This window comes from Myxocyprinus asiaticus, chromosome 32 (assembly GCF_019703515.2).
Source record: "Myxocyprinus asiaticus isolate MX2 ecotype Aquarium Trade chromosome 32, UBuf_Myxa_2, whole genome shotgun sequence".
In the NCBI taxonomy this organism is placed as follows: domain Eukaryota; kingdom Metazoa; phylum Chordata; class Actinopteri; order Cypriniformes; family Catostomidae; genus Myxocyprinus; species Myxocyprinus asiaticus.
In genome coordinates, this window is record NC_059375.1 from 26,857,904 (window position 1) to 26,884,924 (window position 27,021).

The following is a 27,021-nucleotide window of genomic DNA, read 5'->3' on the forward strand; positions in this document are numbered from 1 at the left end:
TTTCACAAATTTTGTTTTCCAAAGTTTTTTGTCCCCTGTACATTTGTGGAAAGATCTATTGTCAATTTTTGTCAGCTGAATAATTAACACACAGGTACACAACTGTTGATAAATGGACTGCATATCCATCCCCTACAGCCTTGTTTTTGTTTGTGTTAAATTAAATATGGTGTATATCTTGACTAAGGTCGATACCCCAAAAAATGCTGTCACGCAGCTCAACTTGTGAAACGTCCCAGTCACAAAAAGCATTCTTGTAATCTCCACATACAGCACTAGCGAATCCCCCCGCACCCAGCCATCACTCCTGGATCTTTAAAGAATTGCATTACATGTTATGTATCCATGGACAATAAGACCACACAATGAATCAAAACAAGTTGTGGTGCACAAGACAGGCCAGTTCCACCAAGGGCTGGAAGAACAGTTTATAAACTGTGGCTTCGGAAGTAAAAGAGAGAAGGATCAAGAGGGATAGAGAGGCAAAAAGAAAAGACAGTGAAACTTGTGGTTGCATAAGGCACAGTGATGTCATTTGGATGAGTGCTGCTTGCTTTTGGCCAGGTATCCTAAAAGTGAGAGGTGACCTGCTCTTGGCTTTGCTAACTTCTCATGTTTTTAGAGCAGAAGAAAGGGGTGGAGTGTAAATTACTAACAGAAAACTGATGCAACAGCTTGGGTTTCGTTGTGAGAAGGTAATGTATTTGGCCAGCGGATCTGCTCCCTGTTTAATAGGTAAAATTGCTGCAATACTGTGTACTCTGTCATAAATTCCCCTTCAATATAATTTTAAATCATATTTCTACAAATGCCAGGCAGCTTACTGATGAGCGAACATCAAAAAATGTCTCGGTTACTGTCGTAACCTCCGTTCCCTGATGGAGGGAACGAGACATTGTGTCGATGTAGTGACACTAGGGGTCGCCCTTGGGAGCCCCAAACACCTCAGATCTTTGAGAAAAGGCCTCTTTGGAGGGGAAAGGCACTATACGCAAGAGATACACCCGGCCAGCTGTCCGTGTTCCCGAACTTACCTGTTCGTACTTGACAGAACACGGGACAAAACCGGCTCAACCCGGAGATTGTAAAATCTAGCGAAGGAATTGGGTGTCGCCCAGCCCGCTGCCCTGCAGATGTCTGCTAGAGAGGTGCCATGGGCCAGTGCCCACGAGGATGCCAGACTCCTTGTGGAGTGTGCTCGTATTCCCAAAGGGGCGGGCACGGCCTGGGCCTGGTATGCCATAGCGATGGCATCCACGATCCAGTGGGCAAGCCTCTGTTTGGAGACAGCGTTCCCTTGTCAGCCAAAGCAGACAAAGAGCTGCTCAGAGCGTCTAATGCTTTGCGTGCGATCCAAGTAGATGCGCAAAGTTCGCACCCGACACAGCAATGACAGGGCTGGGTCTGCCTCCTCCTGGGGTAGCACTTGCAGGTTCACCACCTGATCCCTGAAGGGGGTTGTGGGAACCTTGGGCACATAGCCCGGCCGGGGTCTCAGGATTATGTGAGAGTCACCCGGACCGAACTACAGGCAGGTATCGCTGACAGAGAACGCTTGCAGATCCCCGACCCTCTTGATGGAGGTGAGCGCAATCAGGAGGGCCTTCTTCAAGGAGAGGGCTTTCAACTCGACTGACTCTAGCGGCTCAAAGCCACATCGAGGAGCCTCACTTCGTCTCGAACTTGTGGCTGCGCTGAGGGGACCATCAAAGCACTTACCGTGCTCCATGTACCCGGCGTCGGGGGGTCAGCGACGGCAGAGGAGGGACTTTTTGACCGTCCTCGTAGTCCGTCACAACCACCTGGCCGTGCGTGTGAGTGTAGTGTGACTGGACGCGCGAAGGTGGGGGGCCCGCGTTCGCGCCGTCTAAGTCGCAGGTGCTCAGTGCCAGGTTGTAATCACTGGCTATGTGACCCTGGGAGTGAGGAAACTGCTCTTTTGAGAATGTGGGTACCGCAGCCCGTTCGGGGTGCGGCGAACATAAAAGAAAAGGAAACCAAGGATTTACCTCCTGGCCCTCCACAGGAGGATGGAGTGGTCTGGATACCAGCTCCAGGTTTGCAGCAGACATCTCGGTCCCTGGGTCGTCCATCTCAGGGGCGCTTAGGAGCCTTCCGGGTCCTCGTACCGGCCCGTGAGGCAGGGGGCATCAGCTTCTTGAGGGGGGCTCTACGCCAGGGCCGAGAACTGGGCTCGGGCTGAGGCGGAGCCGCCTGGGTTTTCGCCGCCGCAGGGGGACGCCCTCGGCGAGCAGACGGAATACGGGATTTTGAGTCACGCCGGGGCAAGATGTGTTGAATAGCCTCCGTCTGCTTCCTCACCACCAAGAACTGCTGGGCGAAGTCCTCAATGGTGTCGCCGAATAGGCCAATCTGGGAGATGGCGGCGTTGAGAAAGCGAACCTTGTCCGCATCCCTCATCTCGACCAGATTCAGCCACAGGTGCCGTTCCTGGACCACGAGGGTGGACATCGCCTGCCCGAGTGCTCGCGCCGTGACCTTCCTCACCTGGAGGGTGAGGTCGGTCGCCGAGCACAGCTTCTGCATCACATCAGGATCAGGACTACCCACGTGCAGCTCCTTTAGTGCCTTGGCCTGGTGTACTTGCAGGAGAGCTATGGCATGCAGGGCAGAGGTGGCCTGACCAGCGGCGCTGTAGGCTTTGACCGTCATAGACAACGTCGTCCTACAGGCCTTGGAAGGGTGTGCCGGGCGATCCCGCCAGGTGGCTGCGCTTTGCGGGCACAGGTGCACCGCAACCGCCTTATCCACCTGAGGGACCTCCGTATACCCGTGGGCTGCCCCGCCATCGAGGGTAGTGAGAGCGGACGAGCTGGGAGGTCGGTTTCGGGCAGAAAAAGGTGCCCTCCACGACCTCGTCAGCTCGTCGTGCACTTCCGGGAAGAAAGGGACCGGGGGGTGGGGGGCGTGACTGTGAGCGGCGCCCCGAACCCAGGAACCAATTATCTAGCCGTGAGGGCTCAGGGGAGGGTGGAAGGTTCCACTCCAACCCGACACACGCGTCGGCCCGGGCAAGCATGGCGGTCATCTTGCCATCAGCCTCAGACTGGGCGGGTCGACCCGAAGGTGGCAGCCGGCGTCTGACATCGCCAGTATGCTCTCCGATGCAGCGATCGAGCACTCATCCAGCTCCAGAGCTCCGAAAGGGACACTAAGCTGGCCCTGGGGCGAGCTGGTCTCCTCTCGGAACTCGCCGGGGTCAAACGAGCGTGCTAGGGAATGGGAGGTCCGCGGGGATTTACCCGGCGGAGCCGCACCCATTGAAGCCCCCAAATCGCCTCCAGCATCAGCCGGGCCGGCCTCGTACCCGGAGGTAAAAGGCGAGGCACGGGGGGCAGCTAGAGTGGCTTTCCCCCGGAAGAAGGAAAGCCGCGACCGCAACGTTGCCATGGTCATATTCTCGCAATGAGAACATGAACCATCCACGAACGCTGCCTCAGTGTGATCGCTGCACAGACACGTGAGGCAGAGCCCGTGGCTGTCGGAAGTGGAGAGATAGCAACCGAATCCAGGAATCACACAAAGACGGAAAAGCATCTTTATAAAGACGCTTCTTTAAAAAGACATTCAACGTCAATGTGTGTGCTCTAATAGAGAAAATATACTCTTTAGCAGGAATATACACTCTTTTAGCACTGTCGAAGCGCCCAGGGGCGAAATCTGTACTTGTGGTACAGAAGGAGAGAAAGCCGCTGGAAATGCGCCATATATCCAACAGCATACGCTTCTTAAGAGGTGAATGGAACAGCAGTAGTATTCAGCTCGCTGACAGTACAACCGCTCAGTTCCGAAGAAAAAATCTGAATGACTGGTTGCGAGCCAGCTCCTTTTATACCCATATGTCCGGGGGAGTGGCATGCAAATTCTACTCGCCAATTCTCACTGGCCTTTTATCAAAGATCTGAGGTGTTTGGGGCTCCCAAGGGCGACCCCTAGTGTCACTACATCGACACAACGTCGAGTGAGTGACAGAAGGGGAACAAGCTTAAAGGGATAGTTCACTCAAAAATGAGAATCCTGTCATCATTTACAAACCCATATGTTGTTCTAAACTCATATGATTTTCTTTCCTTCGTGGAACACATATAGGAAATGTTAGTCAGAACGTTAGCTTCAGTCACTATTCACTTTCTTTATATGGAATAAAGATGCAGTGAAAGTGAATGTTGAGTTTGTCATTCTGCCTAATGTCTCCTTTTGTGTTCCAAACGTGGAACAACATGAGGACGTTTAAATGATGACAGAATTTTCATTTTTGGGTGAACTATCCCTTTAACTTCTGGCAACTTTCTTTATGGCTACTTTTTTCCCATGTGAGTGTGTGAGAGATTCCCACCTGTGTGTTCGTATTTGTGGCGGAGCAGTGAACTGCTCTTCTGGAAGATTTTGTCACATAGGTCACAGGCGTACAGGCCACTCTCTGTCCTTTTCATCTTCTTCCTCGTCAGCCCTGAGTCTGAGTCTGTCTGTTCGTCTAACATTGATGTGACCTCTGAGCCCATCTCCTGTTTCTCCTCCTTCATTTAGCAATGCACAAAGAGAGAGAAAAAAAGATAATTGTATTTAAAATATTATAATTAAGATATGGTTTTAGGTTTGAAATCTAGCCAAAGTATATAAACTTGACTGTATACATTGGTCCCAATAAGTATATGGATACTTAAGACAAATAAAAATGTATTGATGGGATTGCATTGAAACAAAATATCAAACCAAATGGAATTTATTTGATAGATAGCAAAAGCACACATTGCAAACAAAACGTTTCACAGTTGTATATGTAAAGATACACTGTTAAAAAAAAAAAAAATTAAGACAGAGTACTTGGACACATTCTGGTTGTCAAACTTAGATATGCCCACAGTTAATGTGATGAACAACACATGTGGTTACTCTGCTAGGACACCTGTGTGAACTTAAGGGGAACTGACTTCATACAGTTATAAAAAAATAACAACACTGAAACCAGTTATTTAAATGTAATGGCAAAAATGGCTTAGAAAAGTTAGTTCTGAGAATATGTCTAACATCATTTGTTTGGAGATATCCCTTGGTTTGATATTTTTGCAATGACATTCATACATTTAAATTCTTTTAATTGTGGTGTAAGTATGGAGTTATATTTGTGCCACAATTCTGAGCATGCAAAATTAAATCTTGAGCGCACAAAAATTTTCTGCATGTGTAAAATGATATTTTAAAGTGCACAAAAAGGCATTCTGCACACATGTGAACTCAGTTTTGTAAAGCAATGTATCTTCTTGCAAAGATTAATTCATTTTGAGCAAACAAAAATCCATTTTGCACGTGAATAAAGTTTATTTGAATGTGAATTTGCACAGAATTCTGAAATTGATGTAACTCCACTGTTTTTTGCGTGTGCAAGATCTCACTCGCTCTCTCCTTAGACACACTCTGCGTGTGCATATAGCTTTGACCACTTGCTTGCTCAACAGGATCGCAGCGTTACAATGTGCCAGAAGTTCAGCCACTCAGAGATGAGGTAGTAAATTTTAATTGGCTGGTTAGATCTCTGATCATACTGCTAATCAAAACAGGAGGAAGAGGACAAGGGGATAGTTTGTTTTTAAGAAAGGAAATGTGTAACACCCTGTGACCACACAAGAGTAGATCTTTTGTTGACTTAATAGTGTAGTTTTGGGGAGCATAATTTGACATTTATCTATCCCAAAGGTTATTCTGAGAGCAGTTTATTAAAATAAATGTGACCAGATTGCAGTCTACCATGCATCAGCAACCACTGAACCTTCTTTTTGTTGTTATTACATTAAATATTATTTTCTTTAATAAACATGTTATTTTGTCCACCTTCTTTAGTGTGTCCTTTTCCATTTTCTCTTGGCCTAATTCAGGTGTGACGAAAGCCTTGTGTATTATAAATATTATGAATATTATAAATATTGCCTACATTAACATTTGCTACTCTTGATAATAAATTAGAAAAGCTGTTTATGTTTGCATTTCAAAGCTGTGGGGTATCTTGAAATGTTCAGTATGCTGTTTTTATGAAGTTTATGCATTCTACCATAACCCGTATAGCAAAATTGATGTTCAGTATGAGAAGAAATGGTAGACAGGGAAAAGTGGCTAATTGTCTCACCTGTCATAGTTTGGGGTAAATTAAATGTACCGTATATTGAACCTCAATTTTGAGACTGCAAAATAAATAAATAAATAAATAAAAGGGAAAGAATTCCTAAGCATCGCATGCTACTATATTTGGAAAAACTTTCATTACAGTAAGTTAAGCCTTACAGGATTTCTGGTATGTCTATAATCCACAGGGTAAATATCTCTTGTAATGATAACTACAGTATATATAAAGTGTGAACTTAACTTGGAGCATTGTGCCTGTTCGCTCTTCTGCTACATTTACACTGAAATGTTCATGGTTGCTTTCGCTACCTCAACTGTCCAATCGCAGAGTGCTTGTAAGCAGCTCTTAATAGCCAATCCTGACATAGGAGGTGGAACTTTTCGGAATACAGGTAGAAAAGCAAGCGAGCAGTATAAAGTTCTGAGCGCATGCAGAACGCGTAGGAGGAGAGAGCGCGAGTGAGATCTTGCACACGCAAAAAATAAATTCATCTTTGCAAGAATTCAAATGCGTGCAAAATAACTTTTTGTGTGGTCAAAATAACATCTTGCACATGCAAAATAACTTTTTTATGCTAAAAATATCATCTTGCATGCTCAAAATATCATCTTGTGCACAGAGAACATTTTTATGTGCTCAAAATATCATCTTGCGCACTCAAAATATCATCTTGCACACTCAAAATATATTTTTATGCACGCAGAATTGTGACTCATGTATAACTCCATAGTTTTTGAAGCCACTGTATAAAAACCTTCTGTGTGAGGGAGTCTAGAGCTTTGCCATATCAGAGTTAATACCTTGGACTCTAAAGCTAACATCCAGTGATTGAAATGTGTTGCCCTCACCTTGATACCATTGACCTGCAGTATGTTCTTCTGTGGTGTGTCGCTGACTGCTGGGCTGGAGGATGTAGTGGTGTAACTATAGGCCAGCTGTGGGATCAGGATGGTCTGTTTAGTGGTGGTAAGTGCACGTAGACATTGTCCTTGTCCCTGGTCAGTGATCGCCACTAGTGTGGGCAGTTCAGTGGTCACAATGTTTATGGGATTGGCACTTGGTTGGCTGGCATATATGGCAGCATTGGAGGTTGCATTGCTGAGCAGTTCCTTCTTTGTGCAAGTCAAATTCAGTGGCTCCTCCTGAGCCGAGTAAACAGTGTTAGCGGGACTGCTAGCCACAGCAGCCGTAGCAGCGGATTTTGGTAGAGATAGATCAAGAGGACCCTCACCCTCCTCATTAGTCCTGGCCTGGACAGGACCATCAATGGACAGGTTTAGTGGTGAAGGAGATGTAGGGGCACTCTCAATCCCATTCATCCCAGCTGGAATGCCCTCTGCTGGGCTACAGCAATCCCTCTCCCCTTGTTCCTCTGAGTTCATTTGCTCATCTGGCTCAATTCTGGGTGTTCCATCCCCTCTAGTGCCATCCAAATCATCAGGAGTGGTCTGCTCACCTTCAGGCAGGGGTGAAGAGGGGTCTACAGATATCTGTCCCAACTGCATCTTCTCAAACCACTTCTTCACTACCTCTGCTGGAAGACTGACGGACTCGGATATCTTTGCCAGCTCCTCCTTGGTTGGCTCATTATTCAAGGCAAAGTAAGCCTTAAGCAAGGAGAGAAGGTTCTTTAGTGGAGGGTGTCCAGGACAAAGTCCTTCCTCCAAGTCCATCTTCGCCTCAAGATTTTTCCCATTTACCCTATGTCCATCTTTACCACAGTGCTTATGTGTTGTGTCATTGTGTAGCATTTTCTTCTCATCCACAGTGATGGTGGTTTTGTCCCTATTTGTCTTGATCGTCAGGTCCTCTGGCAGCTTCTGACCCTTGCAGACCTCCGTGTTTGGCCCCAACGGCTCTGTCTTTGTACTCTGCAGGACTGCTTGGGCCTGTGAAGGGTCTAGGCTGTAGTTGATGATGATCTTGGCATTGCCATCCTGATCCAAGATGGGAAGACTAATGGCCTGGATAACTTGCTGGGATGCCTGGGCAATGCCCACCCCTGCTGCTCCAACAATTCCTGTCCCTGCTTGCTGCCCCTTGGCCTGTGTGCTTTCCAGCACCTGCCTGATGATGTTCCCATCCACTGCCACCTTCAGCACATTCTGCAGGTCTGCCAGGTTGATGCTGATAGGTGAGACCAGGCCCACCGTTGGGAGCACAACAGCCTGTACGGAGCCCTGGAGGGGGACTGCAGCTCCACCCTGGAAGATGCCATTTACCCCTCTAGCAGATGGGGCCACCACCACAGGCTTGTACTCATAGTCCAGCGGCTCAGATTTGATCTGTGTCACGGGAAGCTGCTCCTGAAGGGGTTTGCTGTTGTCCAGTTTGTCTCTGACTTGGGCACGTGCTGTAGGGGAAGAGGTTGGCAGGGATGGGGAGGAGCACTGCGGGGTCTTTGCAGCCCCAGTGGCGGGAGAGGGTCGTGGTCGCCCATTTACAGAGATGAGGCTGATGCACTTCTTACTGCTGATGTGGGAACTGTAGGAGCCTGAATGAGAGAAACGCTTCTTGCAGTTGGAGCATTCATAAGGCTTTTCTCCTACAGAACAAACACACAAAAAAAAATAAAAAAAATAATTACAAGACAATACACAATAGACAATTTTGGGCAGTTACAATGTTAATGACACAGTTGTGTGTGGCAGATTTATGATCAAAAGAATGGTTGAGAAATATCTTTAAGTAAATTAACAAGACACTTAATTTGCTACTAATCCTCAACAACAACAAAAAATTATATATATATATATATATATATATATATATATATATATATATATATATATATATATATATATGGTTTTTTTTTCAAAAAAATAAATCCAACAAAAACACTGTGTGCAATGTTTAAAGGTCAATCTAGAAACTCTCTTAGAAAACCTTTGATAGTAAGTATTTGAAGAATTTTGAAGTAGCTAAATGCTGAAATGCCCTACAAATTTGAACAAAGAAGTGCACAAATGCACACACATATGCATGCTTGCAAACACACAAAAACACATATGACAATCACATACACTACTCTAGCAAATTTGAGGTAGTCCTCACCACTGTGGATGCGCAGGTGTTCTTTTAGGTGGTGTTTGTACTTGAAGGCTTTGCCACATTCAGTGCATTTAAACTTCCGATTCCCTCCTCCACCTGACTGAGTAACATGCCGCTAAAGAAAGTGAGAGAGAATGTCTATGTTATTCTCAGGTGACTTATCCTGCTGTTTTATTATGTGTAAGTATAAGAACTCTTGTGACAGACACGCCATTATTGCATAGTGTCAAAATACATTTTCAACATTTCACAACTTAGAAACACTAAGTACAGTTCAATAGGTCAAGCATGAGTGGCATTTAGCCTCTGGAACGTTTGTGAATTAGCCATGTATTAAATTAAACAGTTTCGAGTCTGCTTTTCAACTTATGAATACCCAATATTCTAAAGTCTTTTTTATAGTTTTACTTTTTTACTTTTTTCCCCAGTTGGGCTCTAGAAACTATTTTGAACACTTGTCGGTAAACTGCTTAACACAATTACCAACTAAAAATGTAATTAATTCCACAAACAATTTTCAATGGATTACTTAATAAGGACAGATTACCTGCTCTCGGCCAGCTTTGTGTGCAGTCATGTGTCTGTCCAGCTGTGTACGGTAGGCAAAGGTGTAGCTGCAGAGCGAGCAGCTGAAGTTGTCCTCACTCTTCTCGTGTCTGTATTTAATGTGCTCCTTCAGTGAGGTGTAACGCTTGTAGCCACGAGAGCAATACGGACAGGTGAGGAGCTGAGAAAACGAATCTGGTGTGCCTTAGAAAGAGATAGAGATGAGAGGGGGGCATATTACAAATGAGTACAGGAAAGAAGAGTGAGCATGTTTTGAGTGTGTGTGTTTTTTCATCTCCTATCACTCCCTCTTTTCGAAACATGATGAAAAAAATCAGCAATCAATTAGCAATACAAGGGTACCAAAGTAGAGGAGTACACTATTTTAAAGTGTGAGAATTTGATACACTAAGTTGTATATGTGGTGTGCAGATTAACATATGTGATAAATGTGAACCCATAACCTCCCTCAGGGGATATTTAATGATGTCCTCATTTGAAAAAACATAATTTTTTTCTAAAAATGCACCTTTTTTAGGGGAATGGTTAGGTTAGTCGATAGTATTTATATAAAAGCAATAGAGTTGTGTGTGTTTGTGTGTGTGTGTGTGAGAGAGAGAGAGATCAATGCAATAATGAAAAAGAATATGAGGGTTAGATGAGGTCTTTAATGTGTTTTAAGTGACAGTTTCCATTCTGAGAGATCTCTAGCATGAAGCGAGGAAGAACAGTAGCAAAAATGAAAAGAAAAGAAATGGCAGCTGGGTAATCAAAAAGAGTACCACAGCTACTAGGAAAATAATTACATGAATGAACAAATGATGCCTCAAAAAAATAAAAAAATAAAATAAATACAGATGAAGCCTGTTAAAAAGGGAAACAGAATATCAAGCCGGAGAAGATCTGACAGCAAATATTACCAGAATAATAAAGCCACTAACACTGAGACATCCCTGTCACTTTAATACAGAGCACCCTGTAACATTAAACTCATGCAGTGTCATTCATTAAGACATTAATAGGTTTAATTACAAAGCCACTATAGAGCATAGAAATCATGACATAACATTGTCAGAATATTTATCACTTGCCACATAGATTTTAACTGAATAATATTCTGGATCTAAATGTTCAAATGTCTTTTGAGAAAATGAGGAACAAGAGACACCTGAATGGGTTTCTGTCCAACTCTCACACAGGTAACATATTACCTGTTAACAGGTAATGTATTAACCCTCTCCCTCCAGTCAGGTGAAATGTTCTCTCTCTTTCATAAACACACGGCAACAGGGACGTGAGAAATTAGCTCAGGTATGGGAGATTTGCTCAGGTGTTGCAAGTGTAACAAAAATAGACGTTTTGGATTCATTAGCGGTCTGTGTTCAAGAAAAGGTGTGGACATGATGGCCATCTCCATATATCCGATTCGAAAGAAGTGTTTGTACATATTTGTGTTCATCATGTGTGGTTATACCTGAATGGGGTCTGTTTTATAATCATGAATGAAAACATTTTTGTTAACTGAAATTAACGAAATCCACAAAATAGAAGAAAAAATAATTCAAGACACCAAAACTTTCCATAAGTGTTTACATGTGTTTCTGCGTGCGTGTGTACCATTTTCGTCATGTCCGCTTGTCTCTGGCGTGCCCTGTCGTGGTTCCTCGTCTGGTGCCTCTGGGAAGATGACTGCCGTGTCTCCTTGTTGAAGAATCTTCTCAACCAAAGCATCTCTGCTCCTCTCATCCTCATCTGACATGCACTCCTCTTTCACTGCAACACACACACAAAAACTATAACTGTCCTAAATATCCTATGGGCATATGCACTTGTGTTACAATGCTGTGCATTTATTTTGCGTTTCACCAGTGCAAAGTTTCAGTTTTACATTGCTAATTTCTTCTTTAATTCATAGGGTGTAAATACCTGTATGCATTAATTAATCTGAGTTTATTTGTTAAAATATGATGTGTTCTTATTTCAGTGTGCATTGCAACTGCATATGCAGTTTGTGTTACTGAAATTTAAGTGAATGATGCTGTAAATTGCAAATTATATGTGGCATGATTCATGTACAGATAATTTGTTTTCTGTCAGTAATACTTTATTGGCAATGATAGCCCACACTGTAAGTGATTCTTTATGTTTAATGTTGTCAGACATTTACTGATGTATTGTATTCTGTTTATTTCAGATTAAACTACATTTGATCCACATTTGAAAGCACAGTTTAACTGACATTTGTATTATATCTGAAGCATCTGAATAACACATCTGTGCCACCTTTGTGCTCAATATATCTTTTTTCTACTAAAACATTACTGTTTAAAGTACTGTATAGGACTCATACTCAGTGCATTGCTGTACAATTTTTACATAAAGAGTTAAACTATCCTCTCTCTTGTCAAGTTTCTTGCCAGAGTACAGAAGTGGATGAGCACTCCACATATCTTAAAGGGATAGTTCACCTAAAAATGAAAATTCTCTCATCATTTATTAACCCTCATGCCATCCAAGATGTGTGTGACTTTCTTCTGCTGAAAACAAAGATTTTAAGAAGAATAAAGGCAGCATAAAAGTAATCCAAATGATGGTTTAATACATGTCTTCAGAAGAGATATGATAGGCGTGGGTGAGAAACAGATCAATATTTAAGTCCTTTTTTAGCAGAAATTCTCCTCCTTCCCCAATAGGTGGGAATATGCACAAATAATCCTAATCGCCAAAAACAAAAGTGTGGAAGTAAAAGTGGAGATTTATAATAAAAAAGGACTTAAATATTGATCTGTTTTTCACCCACACCTATCATATAGTTTTTGAAGATATGGATTTAACCACTGGAGACTTATGGATGACTTTTCTGCTGCCTTTATGTGCTTTTTTAGACCTTCAAAGTTCTGGCCACCATTCACTTGCATTGTATGGTCCTACAGAGCTGAATTTTTTTTCTACAAATCTTCAACAAACATTGAAAAACATTGTTTGTGTTCAGCAGAAGAAAGACAGTCATACACATCTGGGATGGCATGAGGATGAGTAACTGATGAAAGAATTTTCAATTTTAGGTGAACTATCCCTTTAACTCATTAATAGTCCCTCACAAGAACACTCTCAATTAACAAAACTGTCTACAACTGTCACTCCAGTTTAGTCGCATCACTCGCTAACAGTGTAAATAGTCTAACAGTTGGAAGATATGTTCCCAGTGCACCATAAAAAATATATGAAGGATGAGTAATTAGAAACAGAGCAAATAACAACCAAAATACTTACGGAAATAAAAAGTGCGGTGACTCATTATTAAACAGTACAATGACTAAATACTCACAGCTTTACGTACGTACACCCACAAAAACACATTTTAGTCCCCCAATAGTTACCTATTAAATGCAAATGAAAAAAAAAAAAAAAAAGATTCCGGTGCAGCTAATTCAATTTTGGGCTTATTGCACAATCTGAGCTCAACCTCCCCATTAAATTAGCTTCTTTAATTTGAGAAATGTACTCTCATTCTCTTTGCACACAAACAAAAGATTGGCTCAACTAATGATTGCAAATGAACAAGTGAAGACTTCAGGAAAAACTGAGCCCTCAGGCAAAACGCTGTTCTGTGCCTTAACTATGCAGTCTCTCATGCGTTCACTCAAAATGAGTCCGCAATGTCAGCAATTACAACTAATGGCATTCGCTAGTGAGTCAAAACAACATTCGGAAACACCTGAGGACATTTGTGCATTTGTGTCGGAACGATTTAAGAGATGCAGCAATATTTACACAATATTTTACACATTTTTTACTTATTATATTTATATATTATATCATAAATTAGGTTATATTAAGGATGCTAATTTCCTTTAAATTAGTCAGTATTTTGTTATGTCATATTCATTCATTTTAGTTTATTTTACTCTGATTGAAATGGCATATCATTTTAGTTGACCAAAATGTAACCAAATATTTAGAATTTTTTTTAAACACTTTATAATTAAATCATCAAACGTATTAAAGATTTATCAACATGAACATGACAAAACTGGCCTGAAAAACTGAGCTTCTAAAATAATAGCAGAAAATGAATATACTAGCATATATTAGCCCTTTTTTTTAGCAGTTGTGAATTCTTTATGCTCAAGAGACTCATCAGTTTTCAGTGTTTTAGACAAATTTTAGGATGTTTCATTACGTGTAGCGCTTTTTTACTGAAACTGTATTCACAACACAAGTTATGCATTCTGACTAGCACGTAACTTAGTTCGAGTTCACCTGTGTATTTGCTTCATTGTCTGTGCAGATTGTGCAAATGTAATATTGAATATAGTGATTAATCCCATATATAAGATACGTATGAGTGAAGTAATCAACTCATTCAAAAAGCAGTTCAGCTCTTTTAGGTAAAGTGGCAAAATCCCTAACATGAGAGGATTATTTTAATTAATTTTTCTAGTTTTTTTTTTTTATTGTGTATTGTTAATATCTTGCAGTATTATTTTTTTCTCATCATATTTTCGTCATTAGTACCATCATGATGTGCCTTTGTCAACAAATGTTTCATCAGTAATTTTATTGATGAGATTAACACTGCAAAGAAGCACAGATATCCCATCAGAACCACAGTGGATCTATATAGCACTGTCACTTGAATACATAAAATAAAAACTGTCCCCAAGGTCATGAGTTCGGCAGTTTATTTATTTTTTTAAATCATTACAGGACCTGGGACAACATCCCCCATTGTTCTATACAAAGCATAGATATCCCATCATTTAAGTAGGCATAAGAATAGAAGAGTAATACAGGACTATGCTAATTTTATAGAATAATTTGCATATTCATTTAAACTACATTCTTGGCACTTGCAGATAGAAAAACCATGAATGCTATCATGATCGCCAATGATTTCAATGGCAAATGTTTTAATGAATCCCTCCCAAATGTGCACAAGAGATTTAAATGTTGCTAAAATCTGGGTGTGAGATGTTCCGCTTGTGAAGGAACAGATGAATACCAGAAGTCTTGCTCCAAGCTTTACCCAGTACTATACAGCCATTGCAGCAAAGTGTTGTCATGACATCACAACACAACTGTAACCGTGACAATCGCATATTATAAGTGGGCTAGAGATAGAGAGACATGAATGTTAGTGAAGTTGGACGACTGAGGAGTGAGAGAGTCAATCGGATCTTTCACACTCTCAACAGCTCTCTGTTGCAATCTGGTCTCAATACTTTATTACACCACATTATTAAAGTCCTATGACGTCTTCTTGTAAGGGATAATATCCCCTCAGGTCTTACAATAAACGGTTGAGATTATCTTGTGATTTTAACAACAAAGCAAAACCTTCTTTAAACAGAGGAAAATAAGATAGGTGTGGTTGGTAAACTAAGATCACTGAAGGAACACATACATATACACATACACGCACACACATACATGCACATACTGTATGACAGATTATGTATGACATCCTGACCTTCTTAAACACACACATTTAGTGTGAAGGTCAGATAAAGTGCATGAGGAGTTAGCATGCTAGAATTATTGAAAAGGCTCAGCCAGCACATAATCTAATTGAGATTTACTTTAATTTGGGATTATTAACTAGAGAAACTGAAGATATATATATATATATATATATATATATATATATATATATATATATATATATATATATATAAATAATAATAATAGTCTTATGTGTAAATTGCACTATCCATTTTAACCCCCCCCCTTAAATCAGATTTATTTTGTAAGGTTGTTCACATGACATTTTAAATGTAGCCAATATCTGATCCTGAGCATGCATATAACACTCCCTAAGCATGTGTATAACAACCCTAGCATGTTCATTATTCTAATATATATAGCTAATGATTCAATTATAATAAAAATTATAATTAGTTGTTATTTTTGTTTTGTCTAATAATATATCAGCAAGACATCGAGAAAGACGTCTTGATGGCTAATGTATTTAAAAGTCATTTGCAATCATATGGTGGAATTGAATTATGAATTATCAAAGCTCAACCATAAAATCGGAGGGCAGCAGGAAAAATGGCATTACACTTATGCAAGGCAAGAAGAGTTGTTATTTATAATGATTTCAGATTTGCATTGATTTGCTTGCATTTGCTTTATGATACAGAAACACAGGAACTGAGTTTTCTGCGCGAGTGACACAAGTAACTAGCACTGTTACATAAATCTACCTTTGTTGGGTATTCATGAGCATATTTTACAATGTGTAAAACAAATAAATCGCTGAACCCAACTCTTGAAGCCTAGAATGTAATTTTCTTTCCTAAAAAAGGAACTGAATTTGTTAACACGAAAAGATATGAATCGCAACTAAAAGTTTTAAACCATAACAGGCCTATACAGGGTGAATCAAGTGAGCAAATGACAAATGTTGAGTTGCAAAATCACATAAAATCCAACCTGGCTGTTCACTCTAAAGACACACTGGAAAAAAATCAGACACATATTTTTTATTTATTTTAGTTTATTTCCAAATATAAAAGTGGCCTGGATCATATTTGAAAAAGTCAGATTCAATGCGCTTCACACTGTCATCCAATTATCAGTTAACATATGTGTCACCAGACTGACACCAGACACAGTGAAATCGGAAACAGTAGGTTGACTTTTTCTTTAGCTGAAATCAGTCTAAAATCTGTAAAACTGAAATTCAAAACACTGCCACCAGTGGCCAATGCGGTCTTGTTGGCTGTATGGAAACACATGAGCTCCATTTTCCGTGTGAAATTTCCACGGAGGGGCGCCAAGCGAGTTGTTTTCAGCTGTACAGAATGTAATACAGTGAAGAGGAATGCATATTTTATAAACTGTACCCCCCAATCCAACCCCCAAACCTAAACCTAACCATCAGTGGAGTAAAAATGTAATATTAGAGGGAACAAATTTAACCTCTGAATCATGCTCGTCACTGATTATGCGAAAGCAATTACTTGGTTTCAACGCTGAATCGGACGCTGATGCAATGCACTTCTGATCGCGCCACAAGGGAAAGTGAACACACTCGAGCTGAAAAATGTCTGATGGTAGATGCCGCTTGTCAGTGAGTCAGCATAATGTTTCCAATCCTAGGGTACTGGAACTCTCAGAAACAACATGCCGACTTCCTGTGTGATCTTGCTGGTGCCACGTGTGACAGAAAAAAATCAGATTTGGTTCTCATTCAGCTGCTGTTGAGTTCTGAAGTAACAGCCAATTTTGTGCACTAACATTTGGCTCCTAATTCTTATTCTGTAAATATCAGGTTAGACCTCCTGTAGCACTACATTTCCCAGAATGCAATGCTTCACTTTTCCTGATTAAACTTCTGGTAGGATTTCCATTACGATTCAGGCACTTACACCATGTTCCCTAGTGACCAATTACTCCATCACCATATGCTCATGCACTTTAAGACCTTCGAGTCAAATATAGAATGTAATCCTCCCCAACAGTAAAAATGAGGTAAGTCCATCCACCGTGTTCCTTGTTCCATTGTGCTAGGTGCCTGTGCTCAACGCATTACGTAAATGGCTAACTCCTAATGCCTGTTCAAGAAACCTGTGGTTAAATTACAGGGGAATAGAACAGCATGACATATCGAATTGGATAAGCAGCATTGCTATCCGTGCCTCGGTAGTCATGTATTGCTTTACGGGGTATTTACCCCATAAATGACTGAGAGAGACCTGTTTTTATCTCAGGGAATATGAGAGTTGACAGTGAGCAAGAGGCCAGTCATCTGATCATGAAAAATGAATCGCAGAAAAATAGCAGGAAGGAGACAGAGTGAAAGTAAAAGAGGAGGTTGAGGTAGAGGGGCGTACAAGAATTTTAGCTTTAAAACCAACACAGACAGAGAGACCACAGAAAGACCACAGAGAGTCAGTCTGTCTCTATGCAAGGTGGTACTCTAAAACAGAGAATGCTGCCAACAAAAAAGTAAGAAATAAAGAAAAAGGGAAAATCAAATCATGGTGTAGCAGCCATGCAGAATGTGGAGGGCATGTCCCCCCCCCACTTTTTTACAAAAAGGTGATTGTGTCCCCCAGTCGATTCCGAACTAAATCCATACCGAAACAAGTAATTTTGCCTTTTAGATATGAGAGTGGAAAATGTACAGGAAAGTGGAGAGAGAATGGGAATGGGATATGACCAACCTGGTCTCATCGAATCACCTTACTATACCAACATTTCTGCAAATTATTTTAACGTCGCTCGCTGTACATTTCACAGCGGTTTCCTGGTAAAATAAACACTAGAGGTGCTACAAAAACAATTACTTTTATTCCATTTCAAGAAAATCACAAGTAAAATGGCACATTATTAGTTCATAAACACTTTTCACTCTGTTCCACAAACAATGCTACCTTATGACATCAAAACACATTTACTATAGTGCATGAAATGTGAGGCGATACTTCTTGCACATGTGAGCCGAAGTATACTAGTTCCACAAAATGACGTGGTTGCTTCAGGAATTGCATTTTTTAATCTCACATTTGCTTTTATGTCACTATCGGTTAGGTTTAGGTTTAAGGTAGAGGGGTAGGTTTTGTTGATTTAAAACTTGATAAGGCATTAACCTTAAAAACCTCATCTGTTTGGGAGAACATTTAACTCACTTTTAGTGCCACACAGTGGACATTTTACCTTTAAAATGCTGCAATTAATCTCACGAACCACCTAATATCATTTTGCAAAAATGTAGCCACAATGATGTAATTTTCATGAGATCAGGCTGGATTTGAACCTGGGTCCCTGTGAGCACAAGAACCTTTTATATGTCGTGACGCATGCATTATCCTCTGCGACACTGTTCCAAAATGTCCCTTTTTGTATAAGATCCATTAAGGTTTATATATTATTTTATCAAAAAGATCTAAAACATTTGTGTGAAATTACAGTAGTTTGGGGAATGTGTGTCTCTTCTGCATACTTGTATATTTTCTTGGCAATAGTGGTGCTGAATGTATAATAAAAAGCATTACAAAATGGCATATTTTGCCAGATTTACCATAAGCATTATGTATATATATATATACAGTATATAATTTTTATAAAGTGTCATATAGTTGTTGTTTTCGAACTTTAAAATATGTCTTCACATGTTGTGGTAGCCTGAATAGAGAGTGAGAGCTGGACTGATAGTGCTGAACCGTTAAAGCTGCTTTACAGCTCTGAGCACTATGAAAGATGGGTAGCTTAGGCAGAGAAGTGTGTATAACTCAAACACGACATGTGAGAACAGAGAACAATGCACATTACATCCCGACAGGCCAATTTCTCTATGTGGCACACCTCCTAATGGCTCGTATATCTGGGCCTCTTACTGCAAGTGCTAAACTGAGCCGTTGGCAATGGAGCCAGAAAGAGGCTAAGAAACATAAAAGCAATGGGAAGGAAAAAAGCTTTCGAATTGTTGAAGGTGCAACAGGTGCTTGGATCCTCTGCTGAAATGTGTTAAAATAGAGAAGACACAAAGAATTCTGGTCTCACAACAATAATTCATTCAAACTTCTTCAACAAAGAAACAACAGGCAGACAAAGCAAGACTATAAAGAGATAAAGGTGGAACGGAGTTAAGAAACGAGGGTGATGAGAGAGAGAGTGTATATAGTTCCTCTCTCTTAACTCTCAGGTTTCTGTGCAGTATTTAATGTTTGGAAAGCTCTGCCAAAAACAATTACTTTTTTCTTCACTGAACCTCCAACCTGCAGAGAACTGACAGAGAAACAAGAAGAGAAAAAATGAATGAATACTGGCAAAAATTTAAATGACAGAGACCTATGAATTTCTTGGGTGAACTTAAAAATACAACATAGAGAGAGAGTAGAAAATCTAGTGAATGAGAAAACTGAACAAGCAAAAGAATAAGGGGCTGCTGTGCCAGCAGTTGTCATGCCGTGGTTATAGCAGCGGTATATTAACTGCCATCATGACTACGTCCCGCAACGCTAACCTTAATGCACAATAGCACCCTAGCAGCTCACACACAACAGAATGTGTTCACCTGTTCCTGCATAAACAATCCCCACACTGCAGGCAATACATGTTAGCCCAAGAACACTGCAGAAATGCCTACATTGAAAACAAATTAACTCTACTGAATCCCAGTCTCCCTCTATCAAAGCATTCATTACCCACATAGAACCAAAAATTAATCATCTCAATAAAAACTAGGTTCACATTTAGTGAAAGAAATACCTGTTCTTGCAAGGCAGAAAAGGAATTGTGTTATTATTCTTGTTTTATGATCTTAGAGTCACAATCAATCTTAAATTGACTTACACTCATCAATTATGGTTCAATTTCTATGGATAGACCCAACACAGTTCGTTATTAAAATTACAATGACATTATTGAGAATAGATGTGTAAAACTACAAATTCATAATCAACTAGTCGGTCGGTTGTTTGAACAACTAGTCTGTGTTAAGGATAATAATGTATAATTAGGCTCAATTATGGTCATGTGACCCCAATTAGACATGTTTCAGAGGGATTTACAGATGTTAAGCGTAGCATTTTAACATTGTAACTAATAGATTTTCAACAAATAAAAAGGCTAAATAACTGTAACATCTTATTGCACAAAACTATAGTAAGAAAAGTAAGAAATAAGAAAGGCTCCAATAAAGAATGGCACAAAACTGCTTATGCACATCCTGAATGCAGAATGATGCACTTCAATGTAACCAGAGAGCTTGGGAGTCTCATGGCAATCCTTGATGCACAGTCAAAAGTGCAGAACTGCAAGATAACACGGGTACACATCTCGTTCAAGACATTGAGCAGTTTCAGCTTTCTAAACACAACTATTTACAACATTACTCACAGCAGAGGAATTAATGTCCGACATTGATTGTTTTGAAATGTATTGTTGATACAATGCTTTGATTGCTGTAACAGCAGCGGCGCATAAATGGACTAAACTTAAATAATTAAAAAGATGAAACTTCTGGGAGCCTGGGTAGCTCAGCAAGTAAAGATGCTGACTAGTACCACATCTGGAGTCGCAAGTTCAACTCCAGGGTGTGCTGAGTGATTCCAGTCAGGCTTCCTAAGCAACCAATTGGCCCTGCTGCTAGGGTGGGTAGAGCCACGTTGGGTTAACCTCCTCGTGGTCGCTATAATGTGGTTCTCGCTCTCGGTGGGGTGCGTGGTGAGTTGTGCGTGGATGCCACGGAGAGTAGCGTGAAGCCTCCAAAAGCGCTATGTCTCGCGGTAACGCGCTCAACCGGAAAATGCGCGGATTGATGGTCTCAGATGCGGAGGCAACTGAGATTCGTCCTCCGCCACCCAGACTGAGGCGAGTCACTACGCCACCACGAGGACTTAGAGCACATTGGGAATTCCAAATTGGGAGAAAAGGGTAGAGAGAAAAAAAAAGATGAAACTTCTTACAGGTTTTACTGTGCTGACTATTATTCACTTTTAAACACAGTAAGTTATCATCACGCAAAAACGCTCTCCAAGAAGTTGTGTCTCTCAATTAATTTGAGAATTGTGACTCCCTAAAACCACCACCACTAAAATATTAATGTTAGCAGTCGACCCACTAATCCACTAGTCAGTTGTTGGACGACTAGTCGATTAGTCGACCACCATAGCACATCCCTATTACAGAGATGTCATCACAGGCAGTTAGTATTTGCTGAACACAAATTTTACAAATCAAATTTTAAAGCTTTAATCTTACATTTCTTAAGAAATAAAGTTTAGCAAATGTAAATATACAGTATGAAAACAAAGCAGTAGTTTGAATGGAGTCTATATGTTAACCGTTTACTAATTGCAGAACAGCTTGAGAAAAATAATAAAAATAATTCAATCCTCACATTTTAAGTAGTGTAACAAACAATTAGAAAAACCTGTTGATATCAGAACCTTCCGTTGAAAGTGATTTTCAGTTCGATTATGTATCTTTGGGATTCAGTAACATCACAATGGGTGGGGCTTACCATCATCCCATCTGCCATCTGGGTCGGCAGCCCCATTAGGGTCATCGTCAGGGGCCACGCTGTCACAGTCAGCCCCATCCAGGAGACTCCCTTCCTCCTCCACAATGTGAAGCTTATCTTCATCATCAGAGTCCGACTGGCCCTCCAGCACAGGACTGTAGTTACTTACTGCAAAGACACAGAGAAAACACAGCACTTAGAAAGAATGCTACCATATGGAATCACTTGCAAAATGAAGCGTTGGTAAAACCCTCAAGATTTAGGAAGAGGACGTTGGTGCAAATGACAGTACAAGATAGAGACAGACAAGATTAGACAGAGAGAGACAGCACCTAGGGAAAATGCACAGATCACAGCTGAAACCAATTGTTGATGTGGGAGAGATGACTAAAGAGATGTGGAGAGATTGAGGGTACTTCAGGGGATAATTCAAAATCCCAAGTAGTTGTGGAGCAGTTCCAGTGTCTCCCAATAAGCCAATGAAACAAGACAAAGAATCACTCAGGATTGAATCAAAAAATCAGAACAAATGTTGTGCTAAAACAATGCATGACCTGGCCAAATGGTCCAGTGTAGAAACAGTCAAATGGTGCAATCAGATTAATTAAAACTTGTGAGATGCCGAAAAAAGGTACTGTAATCCTGATTTAATTTATGGCAGTGATCTTAACTAGTTTTGTTTGAAGACATAAAGTGACAACCCAAATCTGTGTTTATTGAACACAGGACTAGTTCACAACAAAAATTTACTTAAATCAAATATTGAAATGTATTATTGGGTTTATTATCAATTTGTAATATATGCAAGTGAACTGCTATTATTTTAATGTAGTCTATGTATTCTAGTATTTTCTTTTACGTTGCATAGTTTTGTTGATGGTTTTCAAGGATGAGGGCATGTCATGCAGCATGTTAATTTTGACATTTGCCTAATTTGGTTAGCTTCTACCAAGTGAATTTGTGCTTAAAAAAAAAAGATTGAACAAATGGTCTTTGCATTTTCTTTTTGCATTTTCTCCTACCTTATAAAAGTTGACAATTCTATTTATTTTGCTATCCTAACTATGCACGATTATATGGTTAGTGGCATTTTATTATTTACATTTACCACTGTTTTTGCCATGCTTTTCCGGGCCAATCAGAAGACACGTGACCCACTTTTATTTAAAGTACGGAACTGTAATGGAAACATATCCATTTTTGGTTTGCCTGTGTGCAATCTGATTTAAAAAAAATAAAAATGTATCATGACACATAACTCTCTTCAGCCTTTATTAACTATTAAATGGCTTTTTTACTTTTTTGACAAAGAGAAGCGACAGAGTGACCTCCATTTTTTGCACCACAGAGAAAAGAGAGAAAGATAAAAAGCTAAAATGCCATTGATTTTCTATAACAGGCTAGGCGGCCTTAATTAGTAATGTGTGTATGAGAGAGCAAGAGAGAGAGGGTGTGTGTTTGCATGCAGGACTAAGTGTGATTTGACATTCTGTTAAAACAGTGAATGACAGAGTGGTAAACTCACCTAACAAGTTCTCCTTCGTTAGGGTAAGTGCTGGCAGAACAAGGCCTCTAATGGACTGTGCATAAATCAAACCGAAGCTGAGCGCTCAGATTTATAAATTCAGCTAAGTGGGAAAAAGAGATCTTTTCTAACCCAGCTACAGGGAACTGATATGCCTCAGACTGTGGCCACCAGTGAAATCTGTATTATCTTAAAATAATATTCTGGGTTAAAAAATATTTTTTGTGGTAATCAGCATTTTGTCAAATATGCTGTCTATTGAGCTTATTTTGTATTGAACCCAGAATATTCCTTTAAAAAGAAAGTTCACCCAAAAAAATAAAAAAATAAAAAATAAAATAAAATTCTGTCCTCATATACTCACCCCCATGTTGTTCCAAACCCATATGATTTTCTATCCTCCGTGGAACTCTGAAGGAGATATTAGGGAGAATATTAGTCTCAGTCACCATTCAGTTTCATTATATGACTTTACATACAGTGAAAGTGAATGGTGACTGAGCCTTACATTCTGCTTAACGTTTTCTTTTGTGTTCCACAGAAGAAAGAAAGTCTTACGTGTTTCTAAACAGCATGAGGGTGAGTAAATGACAACAGAATTTTAAAAATTGTGTGAACTATCCCTTTAATTGCCATCAAAAGCGTTTTTCCAATGAAAACACTGTAAATGGACATTATGCAAGAAAATGCCAGTGGTTTGTGCTGTCAGAGCTGTGAGTGGTGATTGTACACAGCAGGTGAGTTTTTTGCAACAAAGGGATTGGAAGGTGTGCCAAAGAGCCTTCCTAACCTCCTCTTTCTCCATTGCTCTCCCTCTCTCTCTCTCTCCATCATTCTTCTTTTCCACTCATCTAAGTACCTCTCTCTGGCCAAATCAATTTTCCTTTGAGAGGAGCAAAGTCAGCAGAGAGGTTGGCCATAGATTCACACACACACACATACACACACAGACACACACACACGTTGGTGCGGCTATCCTTATGAGGACTCTCCATAGACATAATGATTTTTATGATTATTTTATATGATTTATTTATATGATTTTACATTTTCAAAAGAAACATAGTTTAGTATGTTTTTTTAAGCGATTTGAATTATGGCGACACTAGAAATGTCCTCATAAACCACATTTATAGCATAATACCCTAGTAATTACCAGTTTGTAACCTAAATAAAAAACACCCAAACGCCCACACACACACACACACACACACACACACACACACACAATAACTCTACTGCAAGCTGTATCTGGCACATTTACCTTTAGCTGATTTTGTGCTTTTTGTTGCACTCTTTAACCAACTCTCTCTCTCTGTCAGCTTTTATTTTACTGGTTCGTACTTTTTTTTTAACATGGGGCTCAATGGTAGTTGATTAGTGAAGTTCATGACCCCTGTGTTCTGTTCCATTCTACAGTGCTCCAACCAGCTGATTTTGAACACACCTTATGTATCTAAACTTCCCCTAAGAAATGCTCTTGATCAAGGAGAGGTGAACAGAGGTACAGGGCTTCCTTAAGAATGATTAGTCAACTATTCGTTCATGCAACCCACTGACTAGTCGGTTTTATAAATACTGTATATAGTTATGCATTTAGTGTAGATACACAAACCTCTCAACCTCTTTCTCTCCAGATTTTTATTCAATCTTCAGGTCATGGCTCACAGCAAAGACCTGTTGTGTGTCTATATGTATCTGATAGCACTGTCTTTAGTCTCAATATGTGTTGGGGTTGAAAAATGTTGTCTATGCCAAAATGAAAAATTACACGATCATAGAGATAGACTCATCGCTTACTAACCACAAGCCCTGTCAAACCATGTGATGCACAGATCACCACAACAGTCAATTCGCTCTCCTGTGAAAGAGACGCTGTGAATCTAATCAGGCTGTTCAGCCAAGGGAAGAAAACAGTGAGGCTAGTCAGCAGAAGACTAAAGTAAAGGGACAGTGGAGAGTGTGCAAGCTCTGTGTGAGTGATCCATGACAAACAGCCATGAGCCTTGTTACGCTGTTCCACATGAGAGATTTCATAACAGCCTTTAGGAGGTACACACAGGAAAAGTGACTAAACAAATGTTATGCAGAGAAAGGAATAGCACACATTACACACAACTGGAAAGCAGTGCAAAAGCACAGGAAGAACAGACTGTACTAAATAAAACATGCGCAACTTAAAGCATTCAACAACTGTGCATTAAAACGGAGAGGTTAGAGGTCAGTGTATTAAACTTTTGGCCCTTTTTTGTATAATAGAGAAAGGTATAGTTATTTTATAGTAGAGAATTGATTATTGGTTTCTGTACTATTGGATCTACCCATAAATGTCATTTGATGGGGCTCTAAAAAAATAGCACCTACATTTTTAAGCTAATATAATTTAAAATATCAATTATTAAACTGTAATAATTATATTATTTTAACTGTGTCAAAAAACTGGAAACAAAATGGTTATTGGACACTTAAAACTAAATAGAAAATAAAAATAATAATTATTTGTCGATATAATAATAATACAGTATATAATAATAATAATAATAATAATAATAATAATATCGGTCGATCTCTATTAACCACCAGGCTAAGACAATGATTAGTACTCAGTTTTATAAATGCTAGCGTTATTCTCACAAAACCTGATCCTACTTTACTCCAAAATCAAAAGAAACAAATAGGAAAATAGAGCTGCAAGCAGCAATTATCGGGGTTCAAGCGGCATAGGGCCTTTAAGTGCATGTGCTACTAGATTTAAGAATTATTCTGATAGCCCGTTAGCACCTAAAATAGAGATAAAGCAATATAATTTTCAGCACCCTCAGGTAAACAACCATAGAGATTTCGTTTTTTTAATATGTCTGACAGTTATAGCACCACCTATTGTCTGACCCACACCAAATTTTGGATGCTTCTTTGGAATCATGTTTCATTTGTGTACTAAATTTGATTTCAAATGGAGCCTTTGTTTAGGAGTTATTGGCTTTTGGGTAAACTAAGCCACACCCATATATTTAAATTACACTATTAAAGCCATTCTAAATAAAAAATTTAAAAAATGTTCCACGTTTTTTCATAATTATTGATCTAGAAGTCCAGAGATTTGTACTACACTGGTTGAGTGAAAAACCTAGGACTAGTTCAAAAAAAATATATATATATATATATTTTTAAATAATCTCAAATATTTAACGAACAATCTGATTGACACCTATGGTTCTTGAGGCAAAGCTGTTCAGAATGAGGAGATCTATCATATGATATGAATAAGGTGTGTCTGTGTGACACACCACATAATATTCAGCGATTTAAACGCAAGTAAAATGCGATAGCGCCTCCTGGTGGCCTTTTTTTTCTCCTAATTTTGCACAGACCTCTAGGGCCAAGAATCAAATATGCCCACCTTATTTAGTTCTGATCGGCCTTTGTTAACCTTATCAAAAAGCTGCTGAATATTGATTGGTCGATGGCAGCCATGTTTTTCGAGATATACAACTGTCCTCATAGACCATGATGGAACCATATACAAAGACACTTTATACAAAATTACAGGCCGATTGGACCAATGGCTCCTTAGTTACAGCCATTTTTAGGTTTTTTATTTTTATAGTGCCACCAAATAGCTGAGCTGCGCAATATTTTTCAAGTGTCCTAAGAATGACCCCATACATAAGTTTCCCGAGTTTTATGAAAATATCTCATACTGTTCAAGAGCATTTGCATAAAAGTGGCCATGCAAAATTCGTACGTTTTGGCATATCGTTGTGACAATCAATCGAAAGTTTT

General features: G+C 39.9%; 1 protein-coding gene across 2 annotated transcripts in view; it reads right to left on the minus strand.

The window, feature by feature from the left end:
• Nucleotides 1–27,021, minus strand: part of LOC127423250 (zinc finger E-box-binding homeobox 1-like) — a 98,633-nt gene that overhangs the window by 4,733 nt on the left and 66,879 nt on the right. For both annotated transcript variants that reach the window (XM_051667405.1, XM_051667404.1), the window contains exons 2-7: nucleotides 21,714–21,881; nucleotides 11,354–11,509; nucleotides 9,738–9,940; nucleotides 9,194–9,305; nucleotides 6,988–8,684; nucleotides 4,358–4,538 (exon numbers count right to left, since the gene is read on the minus strand). In XM_051667405.1, the coding sequence (XP_051523365.1) occupies nucleotides 4,358–4,538; nucleotides 6,988–8,684; nucleotides 9,194–9,305; nucleotides 9,738–9,940; nucleotides 11,354–11,495 (2,335 nt within the window). In that variant the 5' untranslated portion in view covers nucleotides 11,496–11,509; nucleotides 21,714–21,881. The remainder of the gene's footprint in view (nucleotides 1–4,357; nucleotides 4,539–6,987; nucleotides 8,685–9,193; nucleotides 9,306–9,737; nucleotides 9,941–11,353; nucleotides 11,510–21,713; nucleotides 21,882–27,021) is intronic.